Below are 22,128 nucleotides of genomic sequence, written 5' to 3' on the forward strand. Positions count from 1 at the left end.
GAAAAAGATGATGGCTCTCTTTGTTATACTGTGATTGTCTTGTTCCCTTCCTGGTGTGAATTTTCAATCAGCCAGGGTAGATGAGTGACTCAGAAAATGAGTAGTTAGGTCCTGTCAGCACCGTGAGACTCACAGTGGTGCAGTGGGAGTAGCTGGGGCTGGTCCTACACATTCCAGCTGGGATGCCTGCGTCAAGGTCGCCTGGTGCCCTGAGTGCTCTGTTGTGTGACACTAACAGTCCCTCCCCTTGCAGGTGGAGTTAGGTTTCTAAATTTTAGGAATTAAGGTTTTAGATTTGGAAGGAACTTGAGAGACCATATGCTCCACATGTCTCATGATGGAGGTTAAGAATGGACACATCCCAAAGGAAGTGATTCTCTGGTCCTAGGTCTCTGCCCCCTTTCACATCAAGGCATTCAACTAAGTGGTCAGCCTCCACTGTGCTTGTGTCTCTAGCCCGTTGTACTCGTGCTTCTGCCCAGGTTCGTCCACACTTAGCAGACAGTCTGCATGCGGCCCTTCTGCAGCCCGTGTGTCTCCAGCGGCTCTGCTTCGCTGCGGCCCTTGGCAGCGCCTGCAGCCCCTCCAGCCATGTCCACGTTCGGCCCCTGGGGCGCTGGCCCTCCAGTGTTCTTCCTGTCTTTGCTGTTGCTGCTGTGCTCCTCGGATAGAAACACCTCAGTGAGCTCTGTGTCTACAATCCTGTCCCTTTGCAGCACTGTCCTTGATAAACAGACATTGTGCGCTTTCTTGCTCAGAATTACCTTGGAGGACTTTTTTCTCCCGAAGAGCAGCTCTGAGCTCTAGAGTCAGGAAAGCCAGAGTAGCGTCAGCGCATGGTAAATCCATCATGCTCTGCCAGGCCCAGAAATGCCGAGAAAGGGATAAATAGGAAATGCGCATAGGATCAGTCAGTAGAGGTTGGGATTAGGCTTCGGCACTGTTAGTGCCAAGCACTTGCCTTCCCTCCACACCAGTTCTGATGCTCTGGGACGGGGCACACCGTGGCAGGTCTCCAGAGATTTTGGGTTTCCTTACAGTGTGTTTCCTCACTACCTGACTGCCCATCCTCAGATGTGGGATGCCTCATAGAGCCCAGCAGGGGCTTTGGGGCCTTTGTTGTGTTTTTTTTTTTCTTTCACTGTTCGACTTCCTTTTGAATGGGGTTGACACTTTCTAATGTGGGGGGCAAGAGGGAAGTGTATCCAGTCCACTTGATGGCAGATGCACTGTGAGTGATTTCTCACCAGCTCCCGGAGCACCGAGCTTACTCTTTCTGCCGTTGGGTAAATTTAAACTTGGAGTCCGCTGCTCTGAGCGATTTCCCAGGTTGCTGCTAGGCGGTCAGTTTTAGCTGATTGAGGAGACAGCGGTAGTTGGTACTGGGGAGGTACTTGGGAGGGAGAATGAGGCAGGCGGAGAAGAAGAGGGGGCTTCGGGTATGAACGGTAGGACAGGGCAAGAGAGAGGAGGGGGTTAGAGAATGGGAGAAGAAGGGCACGAATGGGAGAGCCCGAGGAACGTGGTGGAAACATGCAGTTGTACCCACACTGACCTAAAATAGCTCCATCCCCTTGCCTGGGCCCTGTGGCCCAGGCCAGGCTGCGTCGGTGGCTTCTATGACCTCCCTGCTCCTCACCCCTTGCACTGGGGCCTGCTGCACAGGCAGTTTGTCATGAAAATTGATGGCATGCAGGTGCAGGTGCCTGAGCTCTGTAAGGCATGGGGGGCGGTGGGGGTGGCAGGTTTTAACTTTGGGAATTACATTTCTCTAATTGTCTCTACTAGCCCTCTCTGGACTAGACAGATTTTGGAGAGAATTGCCACAGAATTTAACCAGTTACAGTTTCATGCTGTTCAGAGCAAAGGCATGCCTCTTCGGGACAAAGTAAGACCAGCAAGTGTTGGTTTCGATTTTCAATTTGCTGTTTGCGAATTTCCTGGATGATTTTGGTTTGACCTAGCATTGTCCCTGATAGTTGCTACTCTACAGGATTTTGAAGCTAGCTTTGAATTTTTTTTTTTTTTCAGTGTCTCCTGCTTGGGACCCTGCTTTCATTATGTCACACTAGATAGATTTTGTGTAAAGACACAAGCATAGTCTCCAAACTATGCAAGTAAAATTAATTCTGAATTTCATGTAACTTGACACATCATATGATGTAGTCAGAGTTCATTTATCCAAAGCCCTTGACTGGGATTAAATGCACGTTTGTCAGATTTACTCCGTAGCTTAAGAGGCAAATAACTTTTTGTCGTTCAGTAATTATCTGAACTTCACTTTGATGAAGCCGACTTACTTTCAAAGAAATCATAGGGAGGGGACGCCTCAGTGGCTCAGTCAGTTAAGCCACTGCCTCTGGCTTAGGTCATGATCCCAGGGTCCTGGGATTGAGTCCCACCTTGGGCTCCTTGCTTGGCAGGAAGCCTGCTTCTCTTTCTGCCTGTGCCTACTTGTGTGCTTGTGCTCTCTCTCGACAAATAAATAAATAAAAACCTTTAAAAAAAAAAAGAAAGAAAGAAAGCAATCATGGGGAGAAGAGATTCATTGTTTTTCTCTAGGAAATGTTGGGATTTTAATCTTACATATATTCTGGTAGAATTAGAGGCTCGATTTATATATATAACACATATGTATATAAATTATACACATATATTGGAGCTTTTAGAAACTGTTGTGCCTGGACCTTCTTTCCTGGTCTCTCTGTTCTTGCAGCGTATAGCCCACATTACGGCCATGCTGCAGCAGTCCCTGGGAGGCCTGTTGCTAGAAGGGCTTCAGACTTCCAATGTGGACATCATACGGCACTGCCTCCGGACTTAAGCTACATTTGACAAGACACGGGATGCAGAGGCGTTCGTTGGTCAAGTACTGGTGAAACCGTACATGGATGAGGTTTGTGCCCCCATGCACCTCATTCCACAAACACAGAGCATCTAATCTGGCTTCGTTTCTTGACTGGGTGCGAGAGAGCTCAGGGCTCTTCCTTGAAGATGCTCCTAGTTCCTGCTCTTCTGGTTGTAAGAAAAGGTTGGTCCCGCTTGGTGCCCATCAGCATGGCAGGAATCAGGCATGCGCTCTAGTCTCTTCCAGTGATGCCATAACTCAGGGATCATCTTAATTTAGTAGGGGTGAGGGACTTGCCTAGGAAGAAGGTACGGATCAGAACATTTTTCAGGTCAATTTCCATTTCCATAAGTTATATGTTAATGAAGTTGCCGAAAAGCGTGACCCCACCAAGGCGCCTGTGCCCACTGGAGGAGCTGGAAGACAGCTCTGTGTGCAGGGAAAGTCTGTGAGGGGAGGCGTCTTTGCAGAATTTATGTGGCCTAAGTCTTGAAGACCATGGGGGAGTTTGCCAGGCTAGGAATGTGGGAGGGAGGGAATATTCAAAGATAAAGGGCTTTGAAGGGCGAGTTAGCGGGGTAGTACCTTAAGTCCGGAACTTGGTTACCCAGTGTTCTTGACCTATAAGGATACAGTTAAATACAGGGAGTCAGTGTATCCTGCCTCTGAGCGGCCGGAGTATGGGCTGCACCATGTGAGGCCGCCAGCAGTCAGCAGCTTCCAACTTAGAGAGCGTCGGTTTCATCTAGTTAAGGCTGACAGAAGTCATGAAGCCAGTCTCAGCGTTTGAGGGCTTTCTTCCAGTCACCTGCCAGTGTGAGTGTTCTTTCTGTCCAGTAAGTATAAAGCTACCCACCATGACTTCAGGATGAAAGGCTTCCAGTTTTAAAATGAGACAGTATCCCAGTGATAGAAGTGAAATTGAAGGATTAATTTCAGTAATCTTCTCAGCTTCATTAAGACTACTAAAAGTAAATGATCTGTCACTTCTTTGTATGTATCCTATTATAGTTCATAGCTCTCTCTGTGGGGGTGAAAAAGATCACATTATTCTTTGTCACTAAATGAAAACATTTTAGTTATTTAATTTACGCCCTTTTCATTGAACTGAATCTAATATGCTAAATTAAGGAAGTACTTTACGTTTCCGTGTCATTAAATGAACTGTGGCCACGTTTGTATTTTAAGTTTGTATGCTTGTCATTCACCTCCTGCAACTCAGCCTCACCAAAAAATAAAATAAAATACTAAAGCAAAATAAGATGTGTTTTCTTCCATCACTTTCATCTCAGCCCTTTCCCTGTTCTGGAGACGGTAGAGGATAAGGCCAGGGTGAAGATGGTACAGAGCTGTTGTCTGCAGATACAGTATTTCGCTTTTAAGCTCAGAAGGGAAGCAGATGAGTGTGTATGATGTTTTAGCTTCAGGCCAGTCTCTGTCCCTCAGCCTCTGTATCCCCCAGGATTGGAGCAGTATTCCCAAATCCTGGGACCTAGATTTTCATGCCATTGTCACTTACCTCCTGTTTAGAAAGCATACTGAGTGGGGAGGAGGAAGGACGAAGTGCATTTGTAAGGTTTACTCGATTCTTTTCTCTGTAGTGTATAGTTCATACTTCTCTTTTAGGTGCTTTAAAAACAAACAAAAACACAAACAAACAAACAAATAAATAAATAAAAATAAAATGCTCTTCCTTCTGCTAGGTGATTGTAGAGCAGATTGTTGAGTCTCATCCGGACGGCCTGAAGATCATGTATGCTAATAAGCTCCTGGAGTTCGTTCCTCACCACTGCCGCCTTCTTCGAGAGGTCACAGGAGGAGCCATCTCAAGGTGACGTAAAATGCTGTGTATGCACCTGAGCTCAGTTTAGTGACCAAGTGTCACCTCCTCATGTGCCGCTGATCCCTGGCTGTCCTGTCTGACCCGGGAATGTGGGAACGTGTGCTCTTCCCTATTTGTTACCAGTGCTGTGAGGCAGGTGTCGCTTGCCTGGGTTTACAGGGAATGGAATGAAGAGTGGGGACGAATCTCAACGGTGACATTTGTGTGACTCCAGAGCCTCTGCTTTTCTCTTGTCTATACTTTCTCCTTAACCAGGTTCAAAATCATAATTGGTTTCCTTCCATTATTGTGATGTCATCATCGGTCTAGAAATACCAATTCATTTTAATTCAACACGTTTTATACTGATGGCAATTAAAGTCATGTTCGGTTTTCCCTCCCTCTCTTATCTCATTTCCATGGCTTTCCCGTTCTGTTTCATGAATATCCCATTACCTTCCACCATCTCCGTCATCCCAGTCCAGACCTTTGTCGCCTTTTGTTCGAGGGTAGCGGCCTCTCCCCACCTGGTATCCTAGCTCCACCTGTCCCTCTTCATTGCAGCCCTCAGCTGTCCCACCTGCCCAGAGCTCTGCAGCCTTCCTGAGTCGCTCGTGGCTTCTCATCACCCACAGAAGAGCATCCAGTCTTCCTGGCGCAACCTGTGACCGTTGGTGCTTGAGTCCTAGTGGTTCTCCGCTGTAGAACTTTTTACTGTGGAACTTTCCCCCATACCACTATGGTTCCTGGCCAGACAGGAGTGCTTGACCTTCCCTAACACACCTGGTACAGAAGATCCCTGACTTCACCTTGGTTCAGTTTATGGTTTTTTGACTTTTTATAATAGTGTAGAAGTGATATGCATTTAGTTTGGATCTTTTCCCAGGCTGGCGATCTACAGTAGGGTCCTCTTTTGTAATGCTGGGCAGGGGCAGCAAGCACAGCCCCCAGGCAAACCACGTGATCACGAGGGTCAGCAACCAACACACTTGAACCGTCCTGTTCTAGCTTTCAGTGCAGTGTTCAGTAAGTTACATGAGATACCAGACACTTTATTGTGAAATAGGCTTTGTGTTAGAGAATTTTGCCCAACTGTGCAATACTGTAAGTGTTCTCAAGACATTTAAGTTTGGCGGGGCTAAGCTCTGATGTTCAGTCGCTTAGGTGTTTTCCATGCATTTTCAACTAAAGAGATTTCCAGCTGAACAATGGGTTTATTAGAAGCCGAGGCCGTCATAAGCCAAGGAACATCTGTCTATACTGTGCGCCTCTGTGTTTTCCTTCATTGCTTCCTGACTCATATCCCTTTGTCTTTCTGTTGATCTGTCACTCCACATGAAGGTCCAGTCAAATACAACTTCTTTTTTTTAAGGTTATTTATTTATTTACTTATTAGAGAAAGCATAAGCAGAGGGGGAGGCAAAGAGTGAAGCAGGCTCCCCACTGAGCAGGGAGTCCGATGTGGGACTCAATCCCAGGACCTGAGCCACCCAAGCGCCCCCAGGCTATGGTTATTTCAAGAAAAAGTCCTATTTGTGAATTCTTCATCTAGTGAAGATGAATTAAAATCAGAAAGTCAACTCTGCCACCTTTAAAAACCCAGGAACAGAAAAAAATTCCACGAGCAGGTATAACCCTATCCACAATAAATCACTTTCAATCCAGTCCTGAAAACTAATACAGAGTAGGAAGAAAGCATTACAGAAAAATTTTGTTTTCATTAATCAAGCTGGAAAATAATGGGCCTTACATGAATGCCCTTTAGGAAGACAGTTCTTATAGTTTTATGTTGATGGAAACTAACATTACATTCAAAATGCATGTTAAAACCATGACTGTAGATTAACTACCACTTTCAGTCGTCAGAAGATGAAAAATGGTCAAGAGTCACCCAAACGGAATCCTGGTTCCTCCTGGAAAATGTGTTCCTAAATATTTTCCCCCTGAACTACTGTGCTCTTTCTATATCTTACACAGCAGACACTGCGATGCACAAACACATCCAGAAGGCCTTTGAGGGCTGACAGCCTGCTGGAACAATGAGGAATTCACCCAGGTTTCTGCCTTTCTGCCGGGCCCAGAAAGTTCTGGGTAACCCAGGTGACGTGTCATGAGAATACAAGTGTAGCTCACACCATATGTATTATCTCCTCAGGGTAGACACCAAAATCCATGTTCGTATATGAAAATCCGAGATGCGTACAGAAATCAAGAGTGATTCTGTCATCTTGAAAGAAAAACACACTGTTGCGCTGCCACATGCCTCGTTTCTCCTCGATTGACTGCAGGAAGTAGTGATTGCAGTCAGAAATCTCAGAAAGAAAAATTAGAGTAAGGGAAACACCTGAAGTTTATTCGTGAAAATACTTGGAGAACGACTGTGACCAATAAACCAGGGCTTAGTTCATGAGACTATGTCAATGAGCTTATACCATCCCATGTCCTGGTCAAACCCTCATGTCTGGGAGATGGAGGGACGTCTTCATCTTCCAGAGCTACTATTAGGGAAAAAGGTGGAGACAATACTGACTGAGTCCCTCCTTCAGCAGGAGAGCCAAAAACACCTTGCCCCTCCATAATCCCAAATGAAAATAAACATCTCGGGGCGACTGGGTGGGTTAAGCTTCTGCCTTTGGCTGGGATCGAGCCCCACGTCGGGCTCTTTGCTCAGCAGGGAGCCCACTTCCCTCCTTCTCTCTCTGCCTGCCTCTCTGCCTACTTGTGATCTCTGTCTGTCAAATAAATAAAATAAATAAAATCTTTAAAAAAGAAAAGAAAAGAAACATCTCATTTTTCTAGTGTGCAGCAGTGACTATGCAGGAGAAATTATTATTATTATTAGATGATTTATTATTATTATTATTATTATTATTGTACTATATTGTTAACCTTTTGAATTCGGACACCTAAAATTTTTAATAAAATATGAAGGCGTTTTTTTTTAAGATTTTATTTATTTGAAAGACAGAGATCACAAGTAGGCAGAGAGGCAGGCAGAGAGAGGGGGAAGCAGGCTCCCCACTGATCAGAGAATCCGATGCGGGGCTTGATCCCAGGACCCTGGGATCATGACCTGGGCTGAAGGCAAGAGGCTTTAGCCCACTGAGCCACCCAGGCGCCCCATGAAGGCTTTTTTTTTTTTTTTAAAGATTTTACCTATTTATTTGACAGAGAGATCACAAGTAGGCAAAGAGAGAGAGAGAGGAGGAAACAGACTCCCCACTGAGCAGAGAGCCCGACGTGGGACTCGATCCCAGGACCCTGAGATCATGACCTGAGCCGAAGGCAGCGGCTTAACACACTGAGCCACCCAGGCGCCCCATGAAGGCTTTTTTTAAAGAACAAAAACTTCAGACTATATCTTTTTCCTAGAAGTTCCCACTACAACTGACTTCTGTGTTGGCCAACATTTAGCCATTCAGATAAAGTCCGTATTTAGTGCTTCGTGTGTATGCATGTGTAAAATAAGAGGACAGTCATAAATCTTTAAGATTGTGTATAATAACCTTGAAATAAGGATTCTTGATACACAAGATCTCGTCTGGGGAAAACAGCTGGAGAACAGTATTCAGTTTTCAAATGACAGAGGGGAAATACGCATTCAGTTATGAGAAAGGGAAGGAGAACAAGACCAAATATTAATAAAAGGGAAAAAAGGTTTTTCTGCCATCTTTCCGTGCCGCAGTAACAGTGTGAACAAATGTCCCACAGATGCCCTCAAGAACATTAACACTGCTGAAAGGGGGGGCGAAGGCCAGGTTCTTAGGAGGCCATGCACCAAAGTCATCGTCCCGTTTCCTCACTGTGATGACGAAGCATGAGCACATTGGCAAATTTGAAATTATTGATGACCACAGAGCCGGGAAAACTGCTGTGAACCTCACGGGCAAGTTAAACAAGTGTGGCATGACCAGCCCTAGACTTGTATAACTGAAAGATCTAGAAAAGTGGCAGAATATTTCCATTCCCTCAGTTTGGTTTCACTGCATGGAAAAATTCTTCTGGCATCATGCACCATGAAGAAGGAAGAATCCAGGCAGGAGGGAAAATCCTGGGATTCCTTTTTCCTAGAAATATAATATACATGGCACGTGAAAAAAAAAAAAAAAAGGAAAATAAATTACAGTCAACTAATGTTTGACAAGGGTGCCAAACAATTCAATGGGGGTAAGAACAGTATTTTACTCCCAAGCAGCCACATGCAAATAATGAAACAGGAGTCCTGCCTCACACCATACAGAGAAAATAACCCAAAATGCATCAAAGATATAAATGTAAGCATTAAAATGATAAAGTTCGGGATGCCTGGGTAGCTCAGTTGGTTGGACGGCTGCCTTCTGCTCAGGTCATGATCCCGGAGTTCCCAGATGAGTCCTGCATCAGGCTCCAAGCTCCACAGGGAGTCTGCTTCTCCCTCTGACCTTCTCCTCGCTCATGCTCTCTCTCATTGTCTCTTTCTCAAATAAATAAAATCATTTAAAAAATAAAAATAAAGTAAAATGATAAAGTTTTCAGAAGAAAACACAAAGGTAAATGTTAGTGGTCTTGAATCTAACAACGGCTCCTCAGCCAAACACCAAAGTCAAGCAAATTAAAAAAAATAATAAACAAATAAATGGGACTCAACCAAAATATTCCAAGGACCCCATTGACAAAGTCAAAAGACAAGCCACTAAATGGGAGAAAATATTTGCAGGTCATATATAAGGAACATGCATTCAGACTGTGTGAAGAATTCTTACAACTCAAATAAAAAGACAACCAAGTTAAGAAATGAGCAAAGAGGGGCGCCTAGGTGGCTCAGAGGGTTAAGCTGCTGCCTTCGGCTCAGGTCATGAACTCGGAGTCCTGGGATCGATCCCCGTATCAGGCTCTCTGCTCAGCAGGGAGCCTGCTTCTTTCTCTCTGTCTGCCTCTCTGCCTGCTTGTGATCTCTCTCAATAAATCTCTCTCAAATAAATAAATAAAATCTTTTAAAAAAATGAGCAAAGAACTTGAATATACATTTCTCCAATATTCAAATGTATACATTAATATATAAATGTATATATAAATATATTTTACATTATCATATATTTATATAAACATATTTATGTACATGTATTTACATTCTTAAATATGTATTTAAATATAAATAAAATATGAAATATATATATTTAAAGATACATATAAGGTATATATAAAGTATATGGGACAATAAGCACGTGAAAATATGCTCAACATCACTAATCATTCGGGAAATGCAAATCAAAACCATGGTGAGATACCACCTTCCACCCTCGTGGATGGCTACTATCAAAAAACCCAAAAGCAGCTGTTGGAAGGATGTGAAGAGCTGGAACCTGTAAATTGCTGGTGGGCTTGGAAAATAGCGCAGCCACATTAGAAATGGCTTAGTAGCTCCTCAAAATGCAGAACACAGAGTTGCCATATGACACACCAATATCACTCCTGTGTATAGAGCCAAGAAAAAAACTATGCCCACACAAAAACTTGTGCATGAAGGTTTAGGGTTTATTCGTAATAGCGAAAAGATGAGAACAACCCAGATGTTCATCAACTGATGAAGAGATAAATAAAATGTGATCCACCCAGCCAGTGGAATATTATTCAGCCTTGAAAAGGAATAGAATTTTGATATGTGCCACGACACAGAGGAGCCTTGAAAACATTCTGCTGATTGAGAGAAGTCAGTCACAGAAGACCACATACTGCATAATTTGATTTATATGGAATTTCCAGAATAGCTAAATCTACAGAGACCGAAAGTAGATTAGCGGTTGCCTAAGACTGGTGGTGATGGCTAAAGTTTTCTTTTGAGGATGATGAAAATGTGTAGGTAGTTCAGTATAGTATAGTTAACTATAGTGAAAGCCATTAAATTGTCCACATTAGATGGTGAGTGGTATGGCCTGTGAATTATATCTCAATTAAGCTGTCATCGAAAAATGCAAAGAACTTCTATATTTATCAAGTAGAAAAAGAATGAACTTGATTAAAAACATCAAAAATGGGGAAAATAAAAACAAACAAAATAAGATGGAAGGAATAAAATCATGACTGTTTATCATTAATTTAAATGTGTACAGACTGACTTTTTCTATTAAAGCACCTATCAGGGGGTTACAGATCCACGCTGTTCAAGAAACATACTTAAAATGCAAAAGGGATTGAGAATGTATCAGGTGAGGAGTTACCATGCAAAAGAGAAAGCCGGAATGGCAAAATTCATCGCAGACAAGTTGGGTCTAAAGTTATAGGTACTAAGATGAAGAGGGACATTTTTAAAGGCAGAGTTTGGAAAGAAGATGTAAAAGGTATAAGCAGGTATACATCTAACATCATAATACCTAAAGACTCTAAAAATGCAATAACAAGGTAAAATTTTAGCTTTTCAAATGGGAGTATCTACTAGAAGGAGGGAAAAACAAGGACACACAGAAAATAGACATCCTGGGGCGCCTGGGTGGCTCAGTGGGTTAAAGCCTCTGCCTTCGGCTCAGGTCATGATCCCAGGGTCCTAGGATTGAGCCCCACATCAGGCTCTCTGCTCCACGGGGAGCCTGCTTCCTCCTCTCTCTCACTCTCTGCCTGCCTCTCTGCCTACTTGTGATCTCTGTCTGTCAAATAAATAAATAAAATCTTAAAAAAAAATAGACATCCTTATTTCCCTCGGAATACATTTCTTTCTTACACCTAAGGAAAGCCATATTTGTAAAGATTAATTGCATACTAGGCAACAAAGGAAACCTTTACAAGCCTTCCAAATTAAAGATTTAAAGAACAGTTCTTTGATCACAATCCAGTAGAATCAGAATTAGATAACCTGGTAACAAAAAATTGAAACTACATACAAGTTAAGAAATACAGTCTTCAGTCAAAGAAGAAATCATAAGACGACTGAAGAAAATCTTGAAAGCAATGGAAGGGAGACTATTTCATACCAAAACTTACAGAAGACACCAGAAGTTATACTCTAAGGAGACTTTAGTGTCAAATGTCTTCAATTTCAAACATTTTTTTGAATAAAAGAAACTACTCATTTAAACCCATCAGAAAAGGGCAGCTCAATCAAAAGAAAGGAAGTAATTATAATAAAGATAAATTTTTTAACTAATAAAAAATATGAGCGGCAAATAAACTCAAAGTTGTTTTTATGAAAGACTAATGAAATAATTAAAAAAAAAACTTCACAAGCCCTATTAAGGATAAGAGAGGGGGAAGATGGGGTGTGGGAGGAGGTGGGGAGAGAGGGAAGGGGGATGGGGAAAGGGGGGTTTCAGGGAGGAGGGGACAGAGAGAGAGAGAGAGTTGCAAAACAGATAAGGGTTGGGAACAGAGATATAAAAGCAAATGCATAATATAAAAGAATCACTAAACTGCAAGGCACTTTATACTAATCAATTTGATAACCTAGAAGAAACGATGATTTCCTAGGAAAACAAAATCATCCAAATGATTCAAGAATGGAAAATTCAGAAGATGAGTTCCAAGATCAGACAGGTTTGCAGCTGGATAACTGTCATTCTACTGTTAAATGGCAACAGGCAATTAAACAATAATAAGTCAATTCACTTGATGACGCTGAGCACAATTTTAATACCCAAACCTGAGAGGGAGGAACGGGGAAGCTATTAACAAATCTGGCTTAGGACAGATTAGTTAACAGAAACTGAACTAATGTTAGCAAATAACAGAAGTCAGGCATCTATCAAAGGACTATATCCTGAGACCAACTTGGATTCATTCCAGGAAAATAAAGGGAGCTCAAGACCAGAAAATCAATAAGATTTACCTCATCACTAAATTAACTGTGAAAAAACTCTTAAGACCATAGCAATAAATGCATTTGATAAAAAAATAAAGGCACCTGATAAAAGGTGAGCAGCCATTCTTTATAAAAATGAAGATAAAAACAGAAGGACGTTATGCAGGAGGGATTCTTAACCGGGAAGCACTAGATCAAGAGGTAGATAAAATGAGCCCATATTTGTCAAACAGTGACAGAGCCCCATGCGTGTGTGGATAGAGGCGAATGAGCTCATGGATGAGCACCAGGCTGTCAACAGGTATTATAGGGACAAAGGCAGCGGTGAGGAGAGGAGAGTCTTAACAACAGGGAAGAAGGAAAAAGGAGGATTGCAGTTAAAAATTGTGCATGATACAAACACATGCAAATAAGACCGGATATTTTCCCGTATATAGTTTTTTAAAACCCTGCACACATTACTGGAACTACCAACTCGCTTTCAGCTCCGCAGCCCTCGCGTGCTTTTCCAGTACCAGGATGCAGGGGTAGATCCTCCGTTGGTGAAATCCTATGTCATTGTACTCCTAAAGGGACAGGTGAAACAGCGCAGGGGCTGGAAGTCGGAAATCAGGCATCGCTGCGCCCACCCCAGCTCCCTGCTCGCCCAGCCCCCACTCTGAAGCAGCGGGCACTTGGAGCTGTTAAGAAGCAGGGATCTGAGGAGTTCTCTGGTTTCCCCTGGAGCCATCTGCATCCATCATATTTCCCACAGCTCTCCCCGAGTGTTGGTTCTGGCTTCCCCCGAGTGTTCCCTTAACTCCTAGCACACCCTTCTTATGAGAGCACCTAGTACTCCCCGTCACAGTGCTCTGTCTGTCACATGCATCCATTGATCAACTTTGTGCTGGTTGAGGGCTGGAGCCCCCTCCTGTTAACTCCTCAAGTCCGTTTCTAATGCAGCAGTACCTGGCACTTAAGCACCCTGTCAGTACCTGCCAAATGAATGAAATTTACTCAAAACATAGTATGAAGTCTGCGTTTTGAAACTCCTTTTTGGAGCCATTTGCTATCATTTTCCCAGGCAATTTAAAAAATTTCCAGCCTTGCTGCCAATAACCTGAAGGGGTAAAGGAATGCCGGCGTGCCCCATGGGACATGTCACTCTGGATGGTCCTTCGGCAGCAGGGACTTTGATCGCGCTCTTCCAAACCCAGCAGGATGGTGGAATGGGTACGTGGCTGAGTGCCTCCCGGGTCTGACCCTGTGTGACAACACCCGGTGCCTGCAGCTGCCCTCTGGAAGGTGTTGCTTTTGCGGCAGAGCCGGAGGGCACCAAGCGTGTGTCTGTCTCCAAAGTCCTGGGCACCACATCACAATGCCTTCCTGAGAAGCAGAATCAAGGACAGTTGCTGATCTTCATTCCTTCCCACCAAAGGTATCTCATACACCATCTTTGGAAGTTGGAGCCAGGGGACGCCTAGGTGGCTCAGTCGGTTAAGTGTCTGCCTTCAGCTCAGGTCATGATCCCAGGGTCCTGGGATGGAGTCCCACACATTTGCCTCCCTGCTCAGCGGGGAGCCTGCTTCTCCTTCTCCCTCTGCCATTCCCCCCACTTGTGCTTTCTGGCTCTCTGTGTGTCAAATAAGTGAATAAAATCTTTTTAAAAAGCTTGGGCCATACTCTTTAGCCATTCTACTTTTCCTGGGGTAATTTGCCACCTCCCTGAATTTACCTGCATCTTTTCCAAAATCTACTTATCTTCCAGCCTTCTTGACCATAATGAGTCTATAAATTTTCAGTAGACAGTGTGAACTTACACTTGCTAATATTTGCATAACATGCACCTCTTTCGATCTCAAAGAAAAGCTTCGCACCGCAATGGTCTCTAATCTCCAATTAGGTTCTGTTCTGGGATCCCACTGGAATTCTATGCGCCTGTCCCCTAAGATGCCATAAATTGTGGTCCAGTTTCCCAGCCAGCCATGGAAAGCACATGGGAAATCTTGCTGAAGTATGAGTAAGAGCCACCAAAAGGGAACATATTTATCTGCCTCGAATGCTGGGACCTGAGGAAAGCAAGTTTCATTACAGACAAATCAGGAAGGAGGTGCAGATTGCTTTTTATGTCACTCTGGAGTGGAGGTCTGCCATTGATCATTAAGGCCATTTCCTGCAATGCACTCACCAAAGTGATACTCACTTCGGAGTGGACAAAACTTAGGAAATGGCCAAGGGGAGCTCTGCTTACACTTTACACTCTCAGAATTTATTTGTATTAATTTCTTTATAGGGCAGTATAGAGACATGAGACCACATTGAAAAAGCAAAGCTTGTCATCCTGTGGCCTTGGGTCAAGAATAGAGATAGTGCTGCTCATGTCAGTTTCAACCTCCAGTGGCCAAGGGTTTGATCTGATGCTCTTTCAAGTTTTCCCCATAGCCTTTCTCAAGCTCAATGGCCAATAATCCCACAGGAGGAGATTTTAGGGCCCTCTCAAACTTCTGTTTTGCTAACTCTCCCCAGCCTGCTTCCTCTGCAAAAGTCACCACTTTGCCTGTGCATCTACCACCTCTTAGAGCTTTTGGAATCAGCCACGAATTGCAGTGCTGATTCCTTCCATGACCACATATTGTTTACAGGAAAACTCTTCTTCGTTATGCCTTGCCAGTCAGAGTGACGGTTTCATCCGCAACCTGGACCAGGTTCGGGAATGTTCTACACATAAATGTGAGCAAATGTCTTCTGTATTGAGAGACATGTACATTCTGTAAATGGACTCTATTGAAAAACCAATACATAGGGTACAGTTATGTCCTGACCCAGCTGGAAGGAGGCACTTCATTTCCATCTTTCAGAAAATTGGTGTAACACATTGATTTTCATAACAAAGAAAGCAGTTTTGTGTCTTCTACCAAAAGACTGTCATAGTAAGCAATAAATTGCCTCTTTGGAGTGAACAAATTAATAAGATATTTTCTAAATTTCAAAATAACAAAGACAGAACGATGTCTGTAATGCTAAGTGCATCCCCTTAGTTGCAGGACATTGTGTCTTGGACCACCTGAGCAATGACACATGGCAGCCGGTAGTCTGATTCACCTGGCAACCTGTTAAAAGAAAGTCTTGCACATGACAAGCTTTCAATAAGACACTGACAAGATGGCCAGGAAGCCAGCCTTAGCTGGCTTTTTCAGGTGTCCAGACATCTAGTCAACCTACCTCACCAACTCATCACCATGCTTACTGGAGTAAACCCAATCTCTTCCTTCCCCCCTGGAGATGGGAGAAGAGCCACTCACACGTTTGTATGGAATCCTCATTCCCCCTCGCTCTTTCCCCACATGGCACTGTCCGCGAAATAAATAAACAAATCTTTATGTCACCCGGAAGTTCCTGGGTCAAATTACACAACTCGGACAATTTTGGGTCACTACAACCTTTTGTTTTTCTCTCCACCTTAAGCCTTCTGGGTGACCAACAGCTATCTAAAATTCATGTTGCTGCCATATGCTGTTATTCTGCTTCATCTTCCCAGTAAAGTTCAGTATTTTTCCCTAAAGTTTGGTTTATCAGTATCTCCAGCGTCTTTCTCCAGCTAGGGTCATGATCCCAGGTCCTGGGATCAAGTCCCACTCTGGACTTCCTGCTCTGCGGGAAGCCTGCTTCTGCCTCTGCCTCCCATCTCTTATGAATAAAAAAAGAAAATCTTTTAAAAAATTAAAAAAAACCATTTCTATCTTCCCACTTTTATAGATTAATTCTAGGAATTATTGCTATAATTCCAAGTGTCCTATCTCTTTCTTAAAAAGTCTACTACAGGGAACCTGGGTGTCTCAGTTGATTAAATGTCTGACTCAAAATTTTGGCTCAAGTCATGATCTCAGGGTCATGGGATTGAGCCCTAGTGAGGCCTCTGTGCTCAATGGGGAGTCTGCTTCTCTCCTTTTCCCTTTGCCCCACCCCCCTACTCACATGTGCACACACTTGCTGTCTCTCTCTCAATAAATAAATGAACAAATCTTTAAAAAGTCTTCTCCAAAGGGAGTTTGAGAAATAGTCCAGTAAGGGGCTGGAAGAAAATATTATAAGTTTTATTCATATTTCATCTCATCCATTTATCTGTTTAGCTTTTGCATGTCATTTATAATGTGCATAATAATTTAGTAGAGTCTATAATTTATCAAAAATTTGCTTAAATTGGTGGTATGTACGCAAATATTTTTGTATGTATGTATGTATGTATTTACGTATTTATTTTTGTGAAAGAGAGGTGCACAGTAATAAAAGGAGATCACTGCTCCAGGGACCCAGATATTTCCCCAAGTCCTGTTTCCTCCCATTCCCTCTGGGCTTCATTAGACCCCCTTAACACCAATCTTGTCCCTAAAACACGCCCTCTGCAGCACCAAGTTCGAATGCTTAACTCGGGCCATCACTGCAGGCTGTACCGGGATGACCCTAGGGAAAAGGGTGGTGGGTCTCATGGGTTAGCTGTGTCACCTCCATGAACAGTCCTTTGTTCTGAACAGCTAGTGCAGCCCACGTTTGCAATCACAGGCTCTGGCAACAGAGTGGGCGTAGATCCCAGCTGGCCCCTCAGTAGCAATATGGCTTTGGGAAAGTTGTGTCATTTCTGGCCCAGACTTAAGGCTCATCCATAACGTGGAGGAGAAGACAGTGTGACCCTCAGTGGGCTGTTGAAAGGATCACGAGATGGTTCGACTCAGATGCTCCGAGGTACCCAGCACACAGTAGGCCCATAGTAGAAGAAAAAGTTGTTCTATTGATCTTATAGTTACTATTACTCATACTAACAAAACTGATCATTTGAGATGATTTTCAAGCGAAATGTCTTTGCCTGGATTTCTAAGATTAACCTACTTCAAAATGAATTCTGCTCTACTGTGAAAAACGAGCTAACCAGCAGGTTTCTTCTGGGTCTTTTCTGAACTTTTTAGGATCCTCTCTAGAGAAAAGTTCTAAAGGAAGGCAAAGTGCAGGAATACTCTTGCTTCAAAGGATGTGTAGGAAATGATTAATTTTGCCAAAAAACAGTGCCTTGAACATAAAAGATGTTTGACGAAGCTCACTGTAGACAGTGTATCCCTCCAGGATTCATAAGTTGAAAACTCAATGTCCAAAGGGACATAACTAGGAGATGGGGTCCTTGGGAGATGTTTAGGTCATGAGGGTGGAGTCCTCATGGGTGAGATTAGTGTCTCCATAAGAGAGACCCCACAGAGATCCTTCGCCTCCTCCACCTTGGAGGCTATAGGGAGAAGATTGTCATCTGTGACCCAGGAAGTGGGCACTTGAACAGACACGGAATCTTCCAGGGTCTTGATCGTAGACTTCCCAGCTTCCAGAACTGAGAGAAATAAGTATGTCTTTAAAGCACCTAGTTTATGGTGCTCTTGTTACATCAGCCCAAACTAAGATAAAGCTTGCCTCTTATACTGAAAAATAACACAAATGTTAACAACAATTAAAAAAAGGAACAATGTGGCCAATGACATGTAATGAACATCATATCTCCTCTACAGAGCCAAGAGCTTAATTAGTTTCGGGCAACTCAGTAGAGTATGATTAAACCAAAGAGCAGCAAGATGTCTAAATGCTCAAGTCCTCTGCCTCCTACTTTTCTGTCAAAACAAAAGAAAAGCCCTAGGCTGGTTTTGGTTGCCACCAAGCACAAAACAGCCAAATTCCAAATTAGAAAGCTCTGGGGTTTAATTGTGGGTGTATGGAATTACATAGAAGCTCTCTTTGATCATTCCAAAGGATGTTTCCCTCAAAGGTTACAAATACATCTCAGCCTACCAACCATCTCAGGCCTACCACAAAAATTATATATATATATACACTTTTAGCATTTTAAAATGTGTCTAAATTTCAGTTTCGGATCCAGTTTTGACTATTGTTATGGGCTTAGTTGGATGCCCTCAGATTCCTACATTGACGTCCTAACACCCAGCATCTCAGAATGTGGCAGTATTCAGAGACAGGATTTTTAAAGAGGTGATAAAGGGAAAACGAGCTCACTGGGGGTGGGCATCAAGCCAACAGGACTGTTGTGCTTACAGGAAGAAGAGATTAGGACACAGACAGTACAGACTGAAGGACAATCGTTTGAAGACAGAGTGGAGAACACAGCTCTCTGCAAGCCAAGGAGAGACGTTTGAGGAATCGAACCCTACTGCCACCTTGATCTTGGACTTCCAGCGCCCAGAACCATGAGAAAATAAACTGCATGTTGCCTAAGCCACCCGACTGTTGATATTTTGTTTACGACAGCCCGTGACTCAGAAATATGAGGACCTCCCCGCCCAGACTTTATCCTGAAGTTCTGTTTCAGCTTCAGGGGCTTGTGTAATACTACTGTATCAAGGAGGGAGGCTCCTGCCATTCCCTGCACTGGGTCATTGAGACACTGCACAGCTGTCCCCAGGGCTGGCTACATAATTTACAAGCCCCATGCAAAATGAAGATATAGGGCCCTTTGGGCAAAAACAGGGAGGAAGTGTTTGTTAAAGGTACTAAAATAGAAAGCTCATTTCCTCCATGGTCTGTCTTCTAAAGGGGCATGGCTGCTGTTTTCTATTTGCATTTAATGTCATTCCAAGCAAATAAAAATTTTAAAATGTGATTATGGGCATGATTCTTGCCATTCATCTTCGCAGGGTGCAATGTCAGTGTTAAATAATTCACGCAGGGATTCCACAGCTGGGGCACACCCACGTGCCCTCTTCTTATCAGAACCGTGGAAATCCTGAACAAGACCAGCTCTGCCATCTTTACCTCACCTGGGGACTCACACATGTTCCACCGACCCTGCCTCCCTCGGCTTCCTGATGAGTAAGGAACTTGACAGGATCAGGAGCTGGGGGCTGCCTTTCTTTCCCTTCCCTCCTAAGTCACCACTTCCAAGGCTTGGCTAACACAGGGAGTTGACATGAGTGAGAAAGGACAAGACAGGGTTCTGGGCTGCTCACAAGAGGCCACCGCCTCCTGCCGGTGCTCAGAGCAAGCTCTGGTCTGTAGGGAAGGCAAGCTCCGGTTGACTTGGTCATAGACGTCACGTGGTCAGCGAGTCTCGTTGACCACCACTCACGAGGTGTCCATTTCCATGCTGTGCTCACTGGGCAGGGCGAGCAGTACATGCAAATGAGGAGGCAAGGAATGGTGGATACCCACAGTGGGCTGTCCCCTCCGCTATGTACATGCTCCACTGTCCCACCTGTTATGCCCAAATAATGGGTCCATGATTAAAAGAGCGAGACTGATACAAAGCGAAGGTCAAACAAAGCTTTATTTCGCACCAAGCATCAAGAATCAAACTGACCAGCCAGGGCCGCTTTTCTTACAGAGAAGTCAACCCCTCTCTCCTTTACGGACTAGCTTTTAAGGACAAAGGCCATGTGGTTGGACGTGGTCATGCACAGGTGGCCAATGAAATTGTAACACACAGAGAAAACTGCACAGTGATGCTAGGTGACCAATTGAATTACAACTTACCTTAGAGTAGATATTTGACCTAGCCTATCACCTTGGTTAGGATTGGCGCCCCAAACCCTAACCCAAGCCCTGACCCTGACTCTGACCCTGACCTTGACTGTGATCCTTACCTGAACCCAAAACAAACCCTAAGCCTGGCAAGGACCCTGATGTGGACCCTGAACCTAAACCTAACTCTGACATTACCGTAAATATGACTAATACCTAACCATGACCCAGACCCTGACCCTAATCCTAACCCTGATGCTGATCTAACCCTGACCCTAACACTAACCCTGACACTGAATGTGAGCCTGAACCTAACTCTAACCCTAAACGTAACCCTGACCCTGACACTAACACGGTCCCTGACCCGAAACCTAACGCTGAACCTAACCCTAAAACTAACCCCTAACATTATCCCTGACACTGACCCTAACCCGGTTTAATCCTAACCCTCAACCTACCTCTAACCCTAACCCTAACCCCACTTTAACAATTATCCTACCCTCTCCCTGAACCTGACCATAACCCTAACTCTGAACTTTGCCTACGTCAGAACTTAACCTTAAAACTGACCCTGGCCTTGACCTTAACACTGACCCTAAACCTGACTGTAAACCTAACTCTGACCCAATCCGTAATCCTGAACACATTAGTAACCCTAAAGCTAACCCTGATCCTGAACCTACTCATGAAACAGAACATAAACATAAAGCTGACCTTACGATAACCGTGTACCTAACCCTGACCCTGACCCTAACCCTGACACTAAACCTGTCCCAAACTTAACCCTGACCTGACATGACCTTGCCCCCAAACCAAAACTTGAACCTGACCCTAAAACTGACCATGACCCTGAACCTGACCCTAAACCTAACCATCAGCCTAACACTGACCCTGAGCCTGACTCTGACAGTAACGCTAACCCTGAACCTACTGTGATCCTGACCCTAAACCTAACCATGAACCTAACCCTAACCCTGACCCCACCCTAAACCTTATGCTAACCCTGACCCCAAAGACGTCTAACCATAACCTTGACCCTAAGTCATTCTTAACCCTTACCCTAACACTAAGCTGGTCAAAACCCAGCTCTGTTCCCTCCAGCGTGGACAACAGCTGCACCCAGGCCTCCAGGGGCTGGGGGGAGGCTATACGGGGGTCACTGGATGGGCACTGCATTGAGTGGAGTGTGAGCCTTGAGCAGCTTGGGGACCAGACGCTCAGGGAGCTCTGGTGGAGCAGGAAGTTCGGTAAGGAGCCCCCAGGCAGTGGTGACCTCACTTCCTTGACGACAGAGCCCAATGCAATTGGAACCCACGTATCACGACACCCCATTACAGAGAAAACCGCCATGCCCAGCTCATTTCTAGGCACATCCTAAAGAAAGCGACATGTTCTCTGCTGTACTAAAGCCGAGAGGATGCAGGGAAAAGAGAGCTCGCCCGCCAGACACATCCCCTCCCTGGCAAGTCATATCAGGTTTCCCCAACGCCGCAGGCCCTTTGGCTAATAAAATTAAAAGGTGACACCAGGGGCCTCAGAGTCAGAGAGTCCCACACATCTTATCCAATTGTGTAGCCCTAGGCCTCCTCCCTGTCTCTGTGTGTGTGTGTGTGTGCAAGTGCCTCTGGGTGTCTGTGTGTCTGTGTGTAATGAGGACCTTGCCATGCCATCTTGGGTGGAGATGCCCCAAGCAGGATCAGGCTGATGAGGGTTTAGATATCTGGTGGGCAAGTCATGTTCACACCCCAGTTTAAGGCTGGTTAAGTGGGATCTGGTGTAGGGTCTACACCCTTTTGCCCAGGGTTTATCCTGAGACCCTGAACGGATGGGTCCATGACCCAGGAGTGGGCTAACCCTAACAGTAACCACTAACCCTGACCCTGACCCTGACACTGACTGTGAGCCTGCCCCAAAACCTGACCCAAGCCCTAACCCTGACCCCGAACCTGACCCTGACTGTGATCCTGACCTGAACCCTAAACCTAAACCTAAGCCTGACACTGACCCTGATGTGGACCCTGAACCTAAACCTAACTCTGACATTACCATAACCATGACTCAAACCTAACCAGGACCCTGACCCTGACCCTAATCCTAACCCTGACGCTGACCTAACCCGGACCCTAACCCTACCCCTGACCATGACAGTGTGCTTGACCCTAACCCTGAACCTAATGGTAACTCTAACCATGACCCTAATAAGGA

The 22,128-nt window shown here is 44.5% G+C and overlaps 1 protein-coding gene across 4 annotated transcripts; it reads left to right on the forward strand.

Moving 5' to 3' along the window:
- Positions 1-1,689: 1,689 nt before the first annotated feature.
- LOC131815920 (conserved oligomeric Golgi complex subunit 2-like) lies at positions 1,690-18,708 on the forward strand. 4 transcript variants are annotated; one of them, XM_059148084.1, is made up of 3 exons: positions 1,690-2,896; positions 4,552-4,679; positions 18,504-18,707. In XM_059148084.1, exons 1-3 carry the CDS (start codon positions 2,888-2,890, stop codon positions 18,655-18,657), a joined length of 291 nt encoding a protein of 96 aa, XP_059004067.1. In that variant the 5' UTR covers positions 1,690-2,887; the 3' UTR covers positions 18,658-18,707. The 4 variants fall into 4 exon arrangements, 2 of the variants coding, with proteins under 2 accessions (XP_059004067.1, XP_059004068.1); XM_059148085.1 differs by lacking the exon at positions 18,504-18,707 and adding an exon at positions 15,060-15,448; XR_009347891.1 differs by lacking the exon at positions 1,690-2,896 and adding an exon at positions 3,228-3,664 and having other exon boundaries at positions 18,504-18,708.
- Positions 18,709-22,128: the final 3,420 nt, after the last annotated feature.

Source organism: Mustela lutreola, chromosome 15, assembly GCF_030435805.1.
Source record: "Mustela lutreola isolate mMusLut2 chromosome 15, mMusLut2.pri, whole genome shotgun sequence".
NCBI classification, from domain to species: Eukaryota; Metazoa; Chordata; class Mammalia; order Carnivora; family Mustelidae; genus Mustela; species Mustela lutreola.